General features: G+C 40.1%; 1 protein-coding gene across 1 annotated transcript; it reads left to right on the forward strand.

The window, feature by feature from the left end:
• The first annotated feature begins 237 nt into the window (after nucleotides 1–237).
• LOC137284951 (visual pigment-like receptor peropsin) lies at nucleotides 238–14926 on the forward strand. Its single transcript, XM_067817035.1, has 6 exons — nucleotides 238–755; nucleotides 6143–6305; nucleotides 10245–10372; nucleotides 11148–11244; nucleotides 12932–13169; nucleotides 13422–14926. The coding sequence occupies exons 1-6, from the start codon at nucleotides 692–694 to the stop codon at nucleotides 13662–13664; spliced, it is 933 nt and encodes a 310-aa protein (XP_067673136.1). The 5' UTR covers nucleotides 238–691; the 3' UTR covers nucleotides 13665–14926.
• Nucleotides 14927–15799: the final 873 nt, after the last annotated feature.

Below are 15799 nucleotides of genomic sequence, written 5' to 3' on the forward strand. Positions count from 1 at the left end.
TTCTTTCAGAACACAGACAAAACATACCTGTTTTATCAACACTACAGGTTCCATCGATAAATTCTGTGATAACGCGCAGAGCCCAACATAATTATGGTTTGGTGTATTTGATAAATGCATACTTTACGTTATATGCTCCAGCATCTTTCTGAAGAGTAATTAAGTTGACTGTGCAAAGAGGTCCGTATTCTGTATTAGAAATAGCTGAAGCTTGTAAAGTAATGCTTTCCTCCATGCAAATGTTGGAGGTTGTGTTAGACAGAGAACACTAGAAGTAATTCAGATAATATCTTTTTTGTAATGTTTAAACCCGACCGCTATTTCCACACACCTATCGACTCCGCCAGATGTCGTGAAAAGCTGAGGTGTCTCATACATGCCTCACTTAGGCAGATGATCACCATGGAGTAATTGGAGATTAGAGATGGCATCGACCAGATATTAATGCCGTGAACCATGTTAATACATATGTGGCATTTCCACGTTAGCGGAAGTACATCTGGAGATATCCAGCCTGGCGAATCACGATGGAGAGATGAGAGGAATTAGACAGAACCCACAGTATATAGCGTGACAGTCATCAATAGTCGCGCTGCCAGTTGACCCAGCTTGGAGAGGAAGGTCGCGCAGACGACAGAGGGTGAGCAGACGACACTTGCAAGCAGACGTGAGTAGACAAGTAGCCGCAACAATGGTCACCGGTGAATTCTCCCGCTTTGAGCACTCGGTTGTCGGGATTCTTTACATGGTCTTCGGTAAGTCTTGTGACCAGTCTGTTTGTCTGATGATAATGCATTTGTGTTGTCATGATGTATGTATGTCTCGAAGGCTATATCGTTCGTCGTTTGTGTCTCTTGCGCAAATTGCATCGCGCATTCATAACTGTTTGTATTGATATACACTGACATGATGTGGCTGGTTTAGACCTAATGACAATACTTATTTCGAAGTCGAATTATGATATAGTATCATACATTTATATACTGCGCTTACCAGACCTCTACGCCCAAATTCGGTTTATTTCTACTTCCATGGAGAAACCTATGCTGTCTGCAGATGGTTTTAAAGATGTTTACTTCCACCTCAAATGCATCATTTTAACACCCATCAACATCACATCATGCACGATCGCTGGAGCCATTCCAAGTGTTTTAACGGGTTCTGTCGGTTAGGAGCATTTGGTAATTCAATTTGCGCAACTAAAATTTCCCATGTCAAACGCATGGGTTACACAAACAATGCATACATACTATTCATCCATTTGTCTTACCACCTTTATCATATTCATTTATTCAGGTCAACATGGTGATCTGCTTGTTTATAGCCTTAAAATGAGGAAGAGATTTTTAAAATTTTCATATCACCCTGTTTCGAATTTGGCAGATGTTATGATAATTAACGGGGTCCCTGGGAAGGGAATCCAATTTAACATTAACACATCACTTGGTGTAGTATGGCAGTTCGGCTTTATATTCTGTTGTATATCACTCTGACCGTAAAGACAGACCAGTGTATTTAATGTAAATGGCATATATCTATTTACACATGGATTCAGATTCGACCTTACGGTTACTGATAGTGATTCATGGTTGTGGGCTGAAAAATATTGTACTCATCTAACAGTTGAACTGGACAAAAAAAGAGATTATTAATACGACCAAGGCTCTGCAGTCGCCTAAACACTCACAGATAAGTTCTAAAACACCAACAGGATACCCTTATCTAATTAATATTAGCCACTATTGGACATGGGTGCATGTATTCTTTGTCCAGCAGTATATAAGAACAGCATCGTTCTTAGGTATCTTTAAATCCTTCCAGCTGTAAATGCTTACATATATCTTATACGAATGAGTGAGGAGTGAACCGTGGTTAGCACTGAACAGGATTCCTTGTGTATCAAGTGCTCTCAGTGTCATATAGAATGAATGAGTTTGGTCGTACCTCGCTTTTGGCAATATTCCAGCAATATCGCAGTGGCTACACCAGAAATGGGCTTCACATATTGTACCCAAGTCGGAAATCGAACCGGTGTCTTCAGCTTGATGAGCGAACGCTTTAACCACTAGGCCTACCCAACCGTCCTGTGATGTGGAAGGGACATTTGCAGTGATGTAGGTCCAACACGCTGATCGCGTGGTTGAAACCCTGCTTTGTTCTATAGTGCTGACTACCCAAGAAACGTATGAATCTGGGATTCGAACTCACGATAATAGCTGCATCACGGCTAGGAATGATACATCGAGCTACAGTCCCTTTGGTGACTATCCCACTTTTCTTCCCATGTTCTAACTAAACAGTTCTCCGTCGTGACACTGAAGGACATTATTTAAGTCGACACAAACCTAAACATACTCACACTCTCTAACTATCACCCATGGTTCCAAAGACTGCATACTGCACGCGTTACATATTGTCTCGGATGTAGGTTTATGTAAACACGCCAGGAAATTATTGGTATTCATAAAAGCGTCTTTCTGTAACTCAACTGATCGCTCATTGATACCCCCCAAGGAGAGACCCCATGTGTAAATTAGGCCTATTTTAGGCGTCTCAGCCCATGATAATAGCTTAGTGTTGCTAAAAGCGGCTTAAAACCAGTTTCACTCATACACTCTACGGTTTCATTCTAAACTGAATTCGCAGTCCAAACTGTTTTGCTGCTTGTGGAACGCGGACATTATATATTTTGCATTGTTATATCTATTAACTGTAACACATCATGAGATATGACAATCAACGCTTTAAGGACAGACCGACTGCTTGCCAAGGCGATTCGAAAAGATGCGACATTGGTAGCAGTGATACCCCCTTCAAACGGTCTGACAAAGTCTGTCTCACAGACCCTGAACCATATTACTGCCAGTGCCTCTGCTGAAGTCCTAGATGAAGCAAGTGTAGATTTCCTCGCTCTGGTCACCCTGGGGATCCTTTTTAGTAAATGGACTTGATTGTTACTGTAAAAATTATATAATATTGCTAAGCGTAAGTCTAGTTTTGACACTGCTTTTATAATAATGGGTCAGTAAGTGCTTATCGCATTAGTCTGATGTTCTCAGTTTAGTATATAATAACATGTAGTCTCAATTGCATGCGACATAATACGCCACATGTCTAAATATAGAGTAAACTTGTGTCATTCCTAATACAACTAACGAGGAGGAATATGTCAAGCACAGAACACCGTGTATTTATTTCCGTACCCTCATTTGGTTTTCTTCACGCTGGACAACTGTGAAATGTCACTCGTCAGACCACCAGTCGTTCTTTGTCAATTAGTACGTTGCTTAGACGACACGTTTCAACTGTTGTTAACAAGCTTCCATGTCACAGTTTGTGCTGGTCGCTGACCGAGCATCCGTCATGGACAACCCTGTCGAGGTTAAATTAACTCAGAATGATTCATAGCAATGTATAAACGCAAATCAAGTTCACATTTTCATTCTCAAATGGCTTATTTGGAACCACAGGATCAATACCGGTACTTCAAAACATTGTCACCCTCGGCGAAATCAACTTGCACAGCTATGTAACCTCACAATGATCAGAGTGATACAAAGACTATGACGTCATAGATATTTCAAACACATCTGTCAAACACAAAACAGCTCACATTTATTTCAGTACCTTTATCTGACTTTGTCACATTGACCTACAGTGACACATCACTCGCTACCACCGCAATCCTTCCTTGTCAATTAGTACTTGTCGCTGACGATACATGTGCATTAATAAGTGCACAACGCGGGCATCAGTCACGGACAACCCTTTCCACATTAAATAATTGACTATTACTTGGCTAGATCATGCTTCGTTTGTATTTTACAATGCTAACCTATTTATTTAAAAAGATTATAGAAGTAATTGTGTCGTTTGCCATTCATAAACATCCATTTGATACTATAATGGCTCAATGGTTTATTAGCTTTTACGATTTTAAGGCCTCCTGCTTCCTGCCCCGGCTTCCTAAGCGCAGGTAGTGATTAAAGTGTCAGTGCTGTTCCAAGTTCCATATTAATCTACATGGTTTAACATACACATCTGCTCTTCTTTAGCGCTAAGTTACTTCATGGCTTAACTTCTGCTCCGTTCTGTTCTAATCTCTCTATCTTACATAACATTCCGTTAAGGGGCAGTGGGGTGGTCTTGTGGTTAAAGCGTTTCCTCGTCACGCCGAAGACCCGGGTTCTATTCCCCACACATCCCAATTTGTGGTGTCCCCGCCGTGATATTTATTGCTGGAATATTGCTAAAAGCGACGTAAAACTAAGTTCTCTCTGTCCCATGAACAACCAGATTTCCACTTTCCTACATGTACCCACTCCTCCGACTCACACACAGAAAGACACACATACACACAAGCGCATACAGAGAGTCGCACACGCACTGAAACATACACGTGACCTCATATAACACGCCGTCACACACACACGCAGACAGACACACAATGAGATATTACTACGTTTTGAGCAACGTTAATCCTACTCACCACTGCTTGGTGTATTCCATGGTTTACATTAGATCGCAAAAAATAAAATAATAAAAAATAAAAAAATTTAAATAAAATAAAATAAAATAAAATAAAATAAAATAAAATAAAATAAAATAAAATAAAATAAAATGGACCAAAAGCTTATTCCAACTGGATCAATAAGAATAATCACTGGACAGATTGTGTACTTTCTTTGAAGCAGACTACTTAATGACTATGAGTGTAGTGTTCTCACTCTGTGTTGCCATGGTAATAAATGTCAGAGTTCTTCAACGATGATCAGAGCAAAGATGGTCGTTTCAGTCAACCGTTAATACGATTTTGCTGAACATAATCAGAGATATATGTTCCTGGAAGCTGAAGGATTTAGAGAAAGAACTCATTAGCATTATGTGATCTGTTTTTAATGAATTTTACCACCTGTCATTGTGACTGTTTAAACGCTGAAAATATCATCCTCCGATCCCTCCTTATGGCAATCCAGTACTGGGTGAGTGAGGTAAAACTGAACGTCGAATGTGTTACCGAATCCGTAGCATCAGACGTAGCTACTTGCTTTGAATGTCAGTGTCTGCAGTTCTATATCTGTTCACCCACACAACCCTCACATGACATGACAGAGGAAATTAACAATTCCATTGCCTGTATGCCCAACATTTCCACCTCTTTTAGCTAAATGAAACAAACATAATTTATGATGTGAAATTTAAAATGTGAAAACATACAGCAGAAGTCTACGGTTTACTTACAGACAAATGATTTGTTCTCTGAGCCACGAAAGTTAGTGCTTTTAAATCATCAGAACCCAATAACATTATTGTGAACTGTACCATTATTGTGAACCTGTAGCATTATTGTAGCAATATTGTGAACTGTAACATTATTGTGAACCTGTAGTGTTATCGTAGCAATATTATGAACGGTAACCTTACTGTGAACCTGTGGCATTATTGTAACAGTATTGTGAACCTGTAGCACTATTTTGAACCTGTACCATTATTGTGAGACGAAAGAGTGATCAGGCTTACTGATTTTGTTACATTTCATAGGTGATTATTTTCACGTTGGGATGTTATAACCTAGATGTGAAAAGCATTATGGTGCAAGCTTCGCGGTGTCTGCAGTACGGGGCCAGCTGTGGAAGAGTTCACGCCCTCGACTAGGTTTATGGTTGATTTGAGTTGTAGAACTGCTGTGTGTGTCATTAGGCTTGTGACCTTGTTCCAGGTAACACGAGGCAGACAGAGATTGTAAAATAGATGCAAAAATACGTACGCCAAACAGGAAGCTGACTTAATACACTGATCTGGGAATGGAAACTGACCTTTCACCTTTTTGAAGGGTTTTTTGGGGGGCTTGTGCTTTGATGATGCTTTATAGAGAAATATCACCATCGTTATGATATTAATGGCAGGTTAATACCTAACGTGAAATGAAACAAATGCAGAGCAAATGGCTTCTATATTAGATCGTCGATCTACATCGGCGGTGAATATAGTTAACTATTAAACAGTTCTTCTGTCGACAACGTGATTATCAGGATGTCAGATACCACGGGAACACGCCGATTTGTATTACAGGGAGTAGTCGTTCAAAGTTGTAACAATGCAACATCCTCGCGTTTCAAAACCAATTATCTTTCATTGACAGGCATTGTCGGGGTGATCTCAAACTTGATGGTCATTTTGACGTTCCTTAGAGAGAAAGCGTTACTGAAATCGTCGAGAGCATGGCTACACATCAGTCTTGCTCTTTCTAACATCGGCGTCGTTGGTCCCTCGCCTTTTCCGGCATCATCAGCGTTCAGTGGCAAGTAAGTCATACCAACATGTTTGTTCTTTACATTAGCAGCTTACAGTGACAAGTAGGTCATACCACAATATCTGTGGCTTACATTAGCAGAGACAAGTAGGCTATACCAGCTGGTATGTGACCGACATATCAGAAACTTACATTGACAGATAAATAATACCAGTATGTCTGTGTTTTACATTAGTAACTTACAGTTGCAAGTACAAATGTAAGTCATACATGTGTTTTCTGTAGCTACTTATGATTGCAAATAAATCATACTTACAGGTCTGTGGCCGATATATTTAGAACTTTAGTGGCAAGTAAGTGAAACCAGCATGTAGGTTGCTACATTAGCAAATTACAGTAGCAGGTAAATCATACCTACAAGTATGTGGTTTACATTAGCAACTTCCACTTAACGTTGTTTCGTTGAATTAAAGTGGAATACATCGGTTGCCAGACAAAATATCCTTGATATTGAAGTAATGGGTTAATATGTTGACATGTCATCAGGTTGACGTATAAAATATTCGTTTGCATAGGTATCTGACCGGCTTCGATGAAATAATTCTTCATAGGAAAATGCAACAACAGCGCTATATTAGACGATATTTAAACGTCTGTTTGGGCAGAAACGTGTTTATTTGTATAAGGGAAATTATATTTGTGAAATGCTGTATGATGTTTATAGCTATATACATTACATTTTAAGTATATTAGAGTAAATGAATATGTTTCACTTTTATTAGTGTGGTTTTGCGTTTAACGTCACATTTAATTCTTTGATGCTTTTATAGCAACATGCTTTAACATTTGAAACAAGAGTATATTTGCAACACTAGTAGATGAATCTTTGGGAAAACTCACGGCTGAGTATTGATTTTAGGCTTCATGTCTGGCTAACCACTGTCTCCATACTTTATGTTAACAATCAAAAACATTAATGATTTTGAATTTAGTCTGGCTGCGCAGAGTTAAGCACGGTATGTTGGAAATCTCGTGGTTGTGGATTAGATTTTGTCACCACTGTCACCTTACTTCTGATAAAAGGCTTCCCAGCAACATTTGCCGATCTCACATAATATGCATGATTGGAATACTGCTGAAAGCAACATTAAACCACATCCCGTCCCTTCCTCCAATCGATAATTGTGTAAAATATGTATTCTTAGTAATGTCTTGTCAACGTACAGGAATTATATCACTAAGCTCATAGTTTAGTGTGTCAGAAAATCTTTATGATTGTCGTAGACGCTCTATCCTTCCTAGATATTAATATACACTTACTTCATAATATGGTTTCAACAAATGTTTGCATCCCAAAATAGCCACTGCATGTATTATCACTGCGAAATATGCATTCTTAGGATTTAAATTACGACCACGTTTTATACATTCACACGTACAATATATATTTCAGGCGCTTTATTATGATGTACGCTGTATCTTTCATTTGCAAAATGGACCAGTGACCCGCTATGTTAGCAATAAACTCATTTCAACTAAGCTCATAATTTGTTTCAATCTCAAAACGAAACCGTTAAGATGTTATGTGTCATATGTGTCAGTGCGTCCTTTCTGTGTAGCAGCACTCTCTCTGTTACGTGTTAAGCGCTAATCTTATGTCCTAAAGATTGGTGGTGATTGACACTGGATTTATCCTTAACGTATCATGTTTCTTCTGGGCACTAAACCGTTCTGTGGCAAGATCAAATTTGCTTCACAAACAAATTTCACGTTGTTTGCTGTATGTTTTAGCTGACATCAAGAAGCAATATATGCACTTTTAACGTCATCCAAACCTAGATAATAATGGGACATGGGGTCCACTTGGATATTTGAGTAAGGTTCCATCTTTCAGATCATACTTTAAATATGTTTCAGACATGCATATACATTTAACACAAAATCTCAGAATTGAAAAAAAGATACCTTATATTTAAAAGATCATAGACTTTTAGGATCAATACGAAAGACAGACGTTTTAGAAATAAGAGATTCTGCGATGTCAGACAACGCATAAAATATGGCTGACATATAAAGGATGCTTGACTGGGTACACCTGATGTGGCGGTAAATGTCTAGACAGTCACCATGCATGCTATTGACGATTAATGTCGCGTATAAGAGAGATCACTGGTGCACGTATGTTCAAGTATCTTTTCGTCAATATCATATACATGTACGTGTAGATCACTGCTGAGGGCATTTTGTTGGAGTGTTGATTCTCTGTGTTTTGGAACCTCCCAGAGCAAACTGATCATGATTAAAAGTACCATCGTATTGAAAATGACGATAAGGGTGATGACGGCGACGTGGTGACTTGAAGACTCCCGCTCATTGCTAATGAAATGTAACGCTTGCATTCCAAGTTCCAAGTTGTTTGTCCACGTTGTACTGTTTGCGTTTGGTTTCGTACTTCCTAATACCGATATTGAGGGAACACCCGAGTTAGCTGCCAGGAATTCAGTCCTTCTCTGGGTTCCACGGGAAGGGAGCAAGGGAGCAAGAGCCCTGATGGTGGGTCTCAGGAACTTTCAGTGATGCATTCATTTACCTAAATCTCTAAACAGTAATGACAAAAGATAATTTTCAACAGAACTGACTCAGTGTCAGCGCAAACACGTAAGATTATCCTGTGACACTCGTTACAAAACCGTAAAGGATAATCTGAACCCTCTTTCCAGTTTTCACTTATTTTAATCAGTTCTGTAATAAAAATTATAATAATACTGATAACTAGGAGAAGTCTCATTTGCTGTCTGGGGTGCGAAGGGGCAAGGACTGATGAGCATTACCAGCCTGACTGTGCCAGGATCACCCGAACCCTCTCTGCAGCATCCTTATCAGTAAAAAAACAATCTGTAAAACATAATGATAAGTCACAGCTCATAGTGCTACAGTATTGTTCCGGGTGTGGTCTCACATAAAAATGTTAGCTAAACAAATGCGACGTAAAGTTCTACTCATTCACTCACGTAACCGTTAATCTGGAAAGGTGAAAGTGTTACTGTGTGCCTGCGTATCTCGTGCTCGGTATTAGGAGACATCACGCCGAATTACTCATCTCGTGCTTAGTAAGAATATTTTACTGATTGATTGACCTGCAAGATGAGGCACGTTCCCGGAACATGTGATTTGTGCTTCCGGCGCTGATTAAATCTGTGTACATGACAAGTCACTGTGGCGTATGAATGTATAGTGTGAATTTGTAGATGTTTTCATTGGATTATTATTTCCATAACCAATACATTCTTCTCGTTGCTATACCCCGCACAATGACTAGAACCAAAAGGTCTTTAAATGGCTGGTTTGTTGTTCATATGATAATGGAGTAGATGGTATATTTCAGACTTCCTATACTCCGAATTCCAGAATGAAGAAGTTGATGTCAAGAAAACTCTTTTCCTTATGTATCCCGTCATTCAAGTGTTATCACATAACATGGGTGCCAGATCTACCCTTACAGCAAGTACCCGTGAAGATGCAAGTTAAAATTGATCTACAGAATCCTATGCATATCGTAAGAGGCGATCAACGGGATCGGGTGGTCAGGGTTATTGACTTGGTTATTGATCAAGAAGTTGATGTCAAGAAAACTCTTTTCCTTATGTATCCCGTCATTCAAGTGTTATCACATAACATGGGTGCCAGATCTACCCTTACAGCAAGTACCCGTGAAGATGCAAGTTAAAATTGATCTACAGAATCCTATGCATATCGTAAGAGGCGATCAACGGGATCGGGTGGTCAGGGTTATTGACTTGGTTGAAACACACGTCATCGTATCCCAATTTCGTAGAGAGATTCCCGTGGTGTTGATAAATGAATTGTCTGTTCAGACTACATACTGCCGCAGTGTACAGACATATTGCTGAATGCGGAGTTACACAAGAACCAAACCAAACATAAAGCAACTGTGAAACGTTTATCATCTCATGCTCCTTTTTCTCCCCAGATGGCTGTACGGGGAGACTGGATGTCAGCTCTACGCCTTCGAGGGGATGATGATGGGCATTGCTGCCATTGGCAATGTCATCGCTCTGTGCGTGGAACGCTACCTCGTCTCTACTCGGAAAGAAGCCAGTGAGTTGACATTATTGATTGGAATGTAAACAAAACCTCTCGTCCTTGAACATGTATTGAATTTCACTCGCCCACACGAGTTATCTGAAGGACTTGCGTGCTTACATTGAATACTAAGAGGCGCAAATTAGGAAGATATTTCAGTCGTAATGAAACACCTCAGTGCGATGATGGCTTCACTGCAGCTGTATCAGCTAACTGTGGATTTTATATCTAACTACGACAATGACGAGTGGAAAAGGTAAACTCTTGCTTGCCATTTGAATCTGAAAAAGCAACGGCTGAAATAGTTTCAGTGACTCTTATTAACTTTTTTGAAGGAAAGTTCAGCTTCGTCTTGTGTGGGAAATCAATAAAATTGTAAACTAAAAATAGCCTCTCTCATTCTGGCAACCCGGATTTATTTGTGATAAGTTGCAACTCTTATCTGTGGCAGGATCCGTTGATTGTAGTATCAAAAACATGGAAGGTAAGCTTCATGGCGGTATTCATGAGTATCACCCAGCTTAGTGATGCATCACTTACGGTTTGTGTTGTATGTGTGTCTGTGTGTGTTTGAAAGTAATACTCAGCATTACTACAGCTGTATAAAGGCCTTCTTTTGATGTCAGAACAAAATAACTTAATGACTGATACAATGAGCAACTATCCACGTCGGCGGGGTACGACAAACACAACCACTCAATCAACTAAGTAAGCTGTCTCGACATAGGATGCCTTGCGCCATTTTAACATGGAAGCACCGGAAGGTTTAAACATATGTCTTATTTTGCAGTGGAGACAAACCCTAGTGGGTTCTACTGGCTGTCGATAGCTGCTGTGTGGCTCAACGCTTTCTTCTGGGCCATCATGCCAGTCCTTGGTTGGAGCAAGTATGTAACAGTTACCCGCTTGAACCCCCTTAATCAGGACACGGCTAATCCAAACGCCCTCATCACAGACTCTTTACCACCACAAGGAACAAGACTCCATTATCTAGTTTTCATGTTTGCTTGAAATGTCTGAACAGGGTCAATTTAATGTCAGGATTATTTGGGTTTCTCGCTTGATGCATGGTGGTTCCGTCCATTGTATTGTTATACTGTTAATTTGATGACCAAACCAGAAAACAACACACATTCTAAAGACATGTACTTTAATCGTTCGATTATCAGACTGTAGACACGGGCACGAATCCCTGATCTCGTCTAGTATGTGCTATTTCAATTTCAAGCGTTCTTCGCTTTGTTGGAATAATGCAATGAGCTGTTTACACAATCTTCATTAAATCCATGCATTATTACACGGATTTAATGGCTTGATTACATGCCGGGGACTTGTCACGACGTTTAATGCTAATAATCGGAGGAGGGTTGTAAATTGTAAATTGTCCAGTAGCGATACATCCTACGGATTACTTGCATAATAATGCTTTGCTCACTGTAATGCCCATGTCATTTACGCTTCAACGGATTTCGCGGCTGAAGTGTTATTGAATGATATTTTGAATCAATGCTAAAATATGATTTTATTCAACATTTATAGATCCCAATAACATATGCATTTCCTATTACCCAATTCCGATGAAATAGATTGCTTTCCCGGGTTGTGATTCCAGATCAGTGCTGAGTCCGAGTTCAACATGTGACTCTACCACTCACACTTGTTTTATTTTAAAAAAATAGGAAAAAAGACATGACGTTTTAATCACTTCGTCTAAACGGGAATATACATTTTTATAAGCAGCTTAAATGACCTCTCTACAAATACTCCCCACTGATTAAGAACTTGATTACGTCCATCGAAACACATCGTGATAGTCAAAACGCCATCAGTGAAAACATTGAAGCTTTCGTAAAATCTTATGAACCCGTCCACTGACATGCCATACTGAATTTCTGTCCCAGGGTAACGTATAAGCCATGTCCTTGTATTGGATAACTGAATATCATTATTGTTGTGTCCAATATGTACTTCAGTAATGATTAATATAGGTGTCCTTGTTTCTGTCATGGCGTATTTCACTTATTGCTCAGTCATTTCAGCATCTTCAGTCCCGTTGTATCCCTAAGTCTTACTACGATCGTGGGTTCAAACCCGATCATGATCCCGAATAAGTCTGTCCCTTGGTCATGTTCGTGGATTTCCCCGTCATTAGATAAAACTGTGACATTCCATACCAATGGATTTCTTTACTCGTATGAGTGAAACTGAAAATAGTGTTCAAAGCTGCCCTAAGTCTTAAAGTAATTCCTTCGCTCATACCCTGTGCCAAACGCTGTAGTTCCTTCTGTCGTCATCACAGGTTATACTGTTCACGTACCGTGCATGACCGGTGATGATCTGGATTTGGAATTGATCTTTAGCAACCCATGCATGTCGTAAGAGTCGACTAACGGGATTGGGTGGTCAGACTCACTGACTTGGTTGACATGTCCCCGTACCCCTGCATCGCGGATCGATGCACTTGCTGTTTATCTATGGTCCAAACTCGATTATTACAGACAACCGTCATAAAGCCGGAATAGTGTAGCGTTAACAAACAAATTTTTAAATATAAATACACTGCTTTGATTGCAGGTACGTCCACGAGCCTACTGGCTCGTCCTGTGCCATCAACTGGAGGGATGCTGACGAGGGCTATCCATCCTACATGATAATGCTGTGCATATTCAGTTTCGGACTGCCCCTGTTCATGGCCCTCTCCAGTCTGTGGGCCACCGGGGATAGTAGTACGAATATTCAGGTCTCCTCTGCATCTGCATCGTCCAGCCAGGTTGACGCGTTCACTGGATTCAGGGAGGACCAGTTGAAATGGGTAAGTGGTTACGTGAATGGCATTCTGGTGATATACATGTATATATTTGTTCATCACTAATTGGTGAGGTTGTGTGCACAGAGGGTGTAAGGTGGGTCACGAGAGTGTCAGTGGTCATTTAATAAACGTTCAGGACAAAAGGTGGTCACACTTGCAAAATACGGCTGATATCTTGTTTTTGATGGAGCAATTCCATAACGTATGTGACTGTATATAGGTAGCCTTTGTATACAATTATTGTTTTGGTTCCAGCTGTGCTACTCGCACCTGCTCTTCACCGTCATTGGCTGGGGACCATTTGCCTTCCTATGTCTGTGGGCGTTGTTCAGCGCCCCAGTCCAAGTCTCCATGATCGCTGCTTGTATTCCTCCCCTCGCCTGCAAGTCCATGGTACTTATGTATCCTTTCTCCTACATCGTGGCCAACGAACGTTTCCGCAACTCCTTCTTCAGCATCTTCTCTCTCGCCAGCTCCACTGCTCCGAAGAAGGATTAGCCTTTGGTACATCAACAACTTCCCCATGGAGCGACCAAAGATAACTCTAAGACCCTTTGCGCGAACGCTTGGTGTTATCACTGATTTCAGTGATCAGTTCATTAAATTTCTTCACTGTTTTGCCTTATACGCCAAATGGAATCTGACAGAAAGTCGGGACTGGTTGCCCTCTGGGGGGAAAGTGTTGGACTTGAAGAGCTAGAGAGGAATATTTAGAGAGAGGGAAAGTGTACCATTACCAGGCGATCCTGAAATATGGCATTGCGGAGCCAAAGGTTACCGATCGAGATTACATATTTGGTTAATGCAGGGTGTGTGGGCATTTGATGCCATTGAGATCGAATATAAGGAAACGTGTCACGTGATGGGCATTGTAATGTTTCATCCACATAGGAGAACACAGAGTTTATTACCATGAAAATGCGAGTGGTACAATATTGCACTGTTCAAACATCATTCAGTTCATATATGTATCAATACATCGATGCGTCAAATATGAAAGGTGCTTCCTTTACCATCTGAGAAGAGATTTATGTATCATTACATCGATGTGTCCAAGATGATTTTCAGAGGTGCTTCGTTTAAAATCTGAGAAGAGATCGTTTTTACCCTCACATTGTCATCTGGTCAGGTCGGCCAGTGTGTTTCAAAACATCATGTTGAAGATCTGTTTTGGGTATTAGAGGTTATACATATAAAGAGATATCTCTGGTCGAGCTCACCGATGTCATACGTTTGTCTGTGAAAGCTGTACTCCTATGTTTAACGTTAGGGCTTTGCATGTTTTACAGTACTAGCTATGTTTTCACGATGTCTTCGTAATGCATGCGTTTGTTCACTATAATGTATCAATGATCCAGTGGGAAATTCAGCACTGGGATACGTCTGTCAGTTTCTCTCAGGTGGTCTTTCAAAGTAAACACGCATTTAGTGAAGGCGTTTATGTATAGCGCTGATATATCTCCTTGTGCAATACAGCTGCTTGACATAGCTGTATATAGTGGCAGCACCATTTTCTCATTCTGTACGTTCCTATCCGTAATACTTATAAAAGTAGGACTGCTTGTGTTTTAATGAAGAAGATGGATATATAAATATCCAATGTACCTGATGTTTTATGGATGTTTGTCGATTGACCGGCTCTGTATCAAATATTAAGCTGTGATTTGTGTTGTATAATTATGTGTTTGTGGTGTGTGATGGATGTGGGAGTGTTGTCGTGGCTTTTGTTGACAGTTCTGCAATAAAAAATATGAGAATAAGACGTATTGTTGTGTTTAGGCATTTTGATGAATTTGTTTATGAAAAGCGGAGAGTCGTGTGGAAAATAAACCAGTCGACAAAAACTAATTATGGATACTATGATTATATTGATAAAGAAGTATGGTTAATCACGGTGACAATAGCTATTTTCCATTTACTGGCAGTGCAAATAATTCACTACCATAACGTCTTTCAAAGGCATTTTTAAAGTTGTATAGAAGAAGGAAAACCAAGTTCTATGGATAGTCAACTTCTTTATTGCAATGGGTGCGGCGTTTCGGTGTACGTACTAACACCCTTATCAAGCACCGTTATCCAGAAACGTCTCATCCATTGCAATAAAGGACTTGGTTTTCCTTCAATTCACTACCACACGCATATCCCAATCACAGCGTGAGAGGATTGTAATAAAGTCATGACACAAGAATATATCGGTTCATTGAAGGTATGCATGTAATTGTAGCATATATGTTCGTATGTGTTAAGACGTGTAAATGTTCAGTAAAACTACCAGTGGCGTTCATTAGTCACGGAAACCAGTGAAACTAGAAAGCCAATGTGGATCCCCCAAATGGTGGATGGCAGGACTAATATCGACAGGAACGACTTTTTATGGATAGGCAACCTACTTATTGCCATTGATTTGACGTTACCGTGTGGATGCTCACACTTGCTTGCTAACTGTTAGCATGAGCACCGAAATGTCGCAAAAACGTCGTTTCTCTACATCGTAACAGCTTCTAAATGCCACTCAAAGAGGGACTCGACAAGATCGAGAAGATATCTCTTCTGTGATATTTAGTAAATTCCATGTATTCACGCCTTACACAAACTGTCAGCTTTTTCATTCAGTTTTACTTTTAAACATACTG

Source organism: Haliotis asinina, chromosome 5 (genome assembly GCF_037392515.1).
Source record: "Haliotis asinina isolate JCU_RB_2024 chromosome 5, JCU_Hal_asi_v2, whole genome shotgun sequence".
In the NCBI taxonomy this organism is placed as follows: Eukaryota; Metazoa; Mollusca; class Gastropoda; order Lepetellida; family Haliotidae; genus Haliotis; species Haliotis asinina.

Excerpts from the sequence above, each read along its gene's own strand:
- LOC137284951 (XM_067817035.1), top strand. The coding sequence starts at position 692 with ATGGTCACCGGTGAATTCTCCCGCTTTGAGCACTCGGTTGTCGGGATT. Across the intron at positions 10,373-11,147 it reads CTCTACTCGGAAAGAAGCCA|TGGAGACAAACCCTAGTGGG; the intron begins GTGAGTTGACAT and ends CTTATTTTGCAG. Across the intron at positions 11,245-12,931 it reads CCAGTCCTTGGTTGGAGCAA|GTACGTCCACGAGCCTACTG; the intron begins GTATGTAACAGT and ends CTTTGATTGCAG.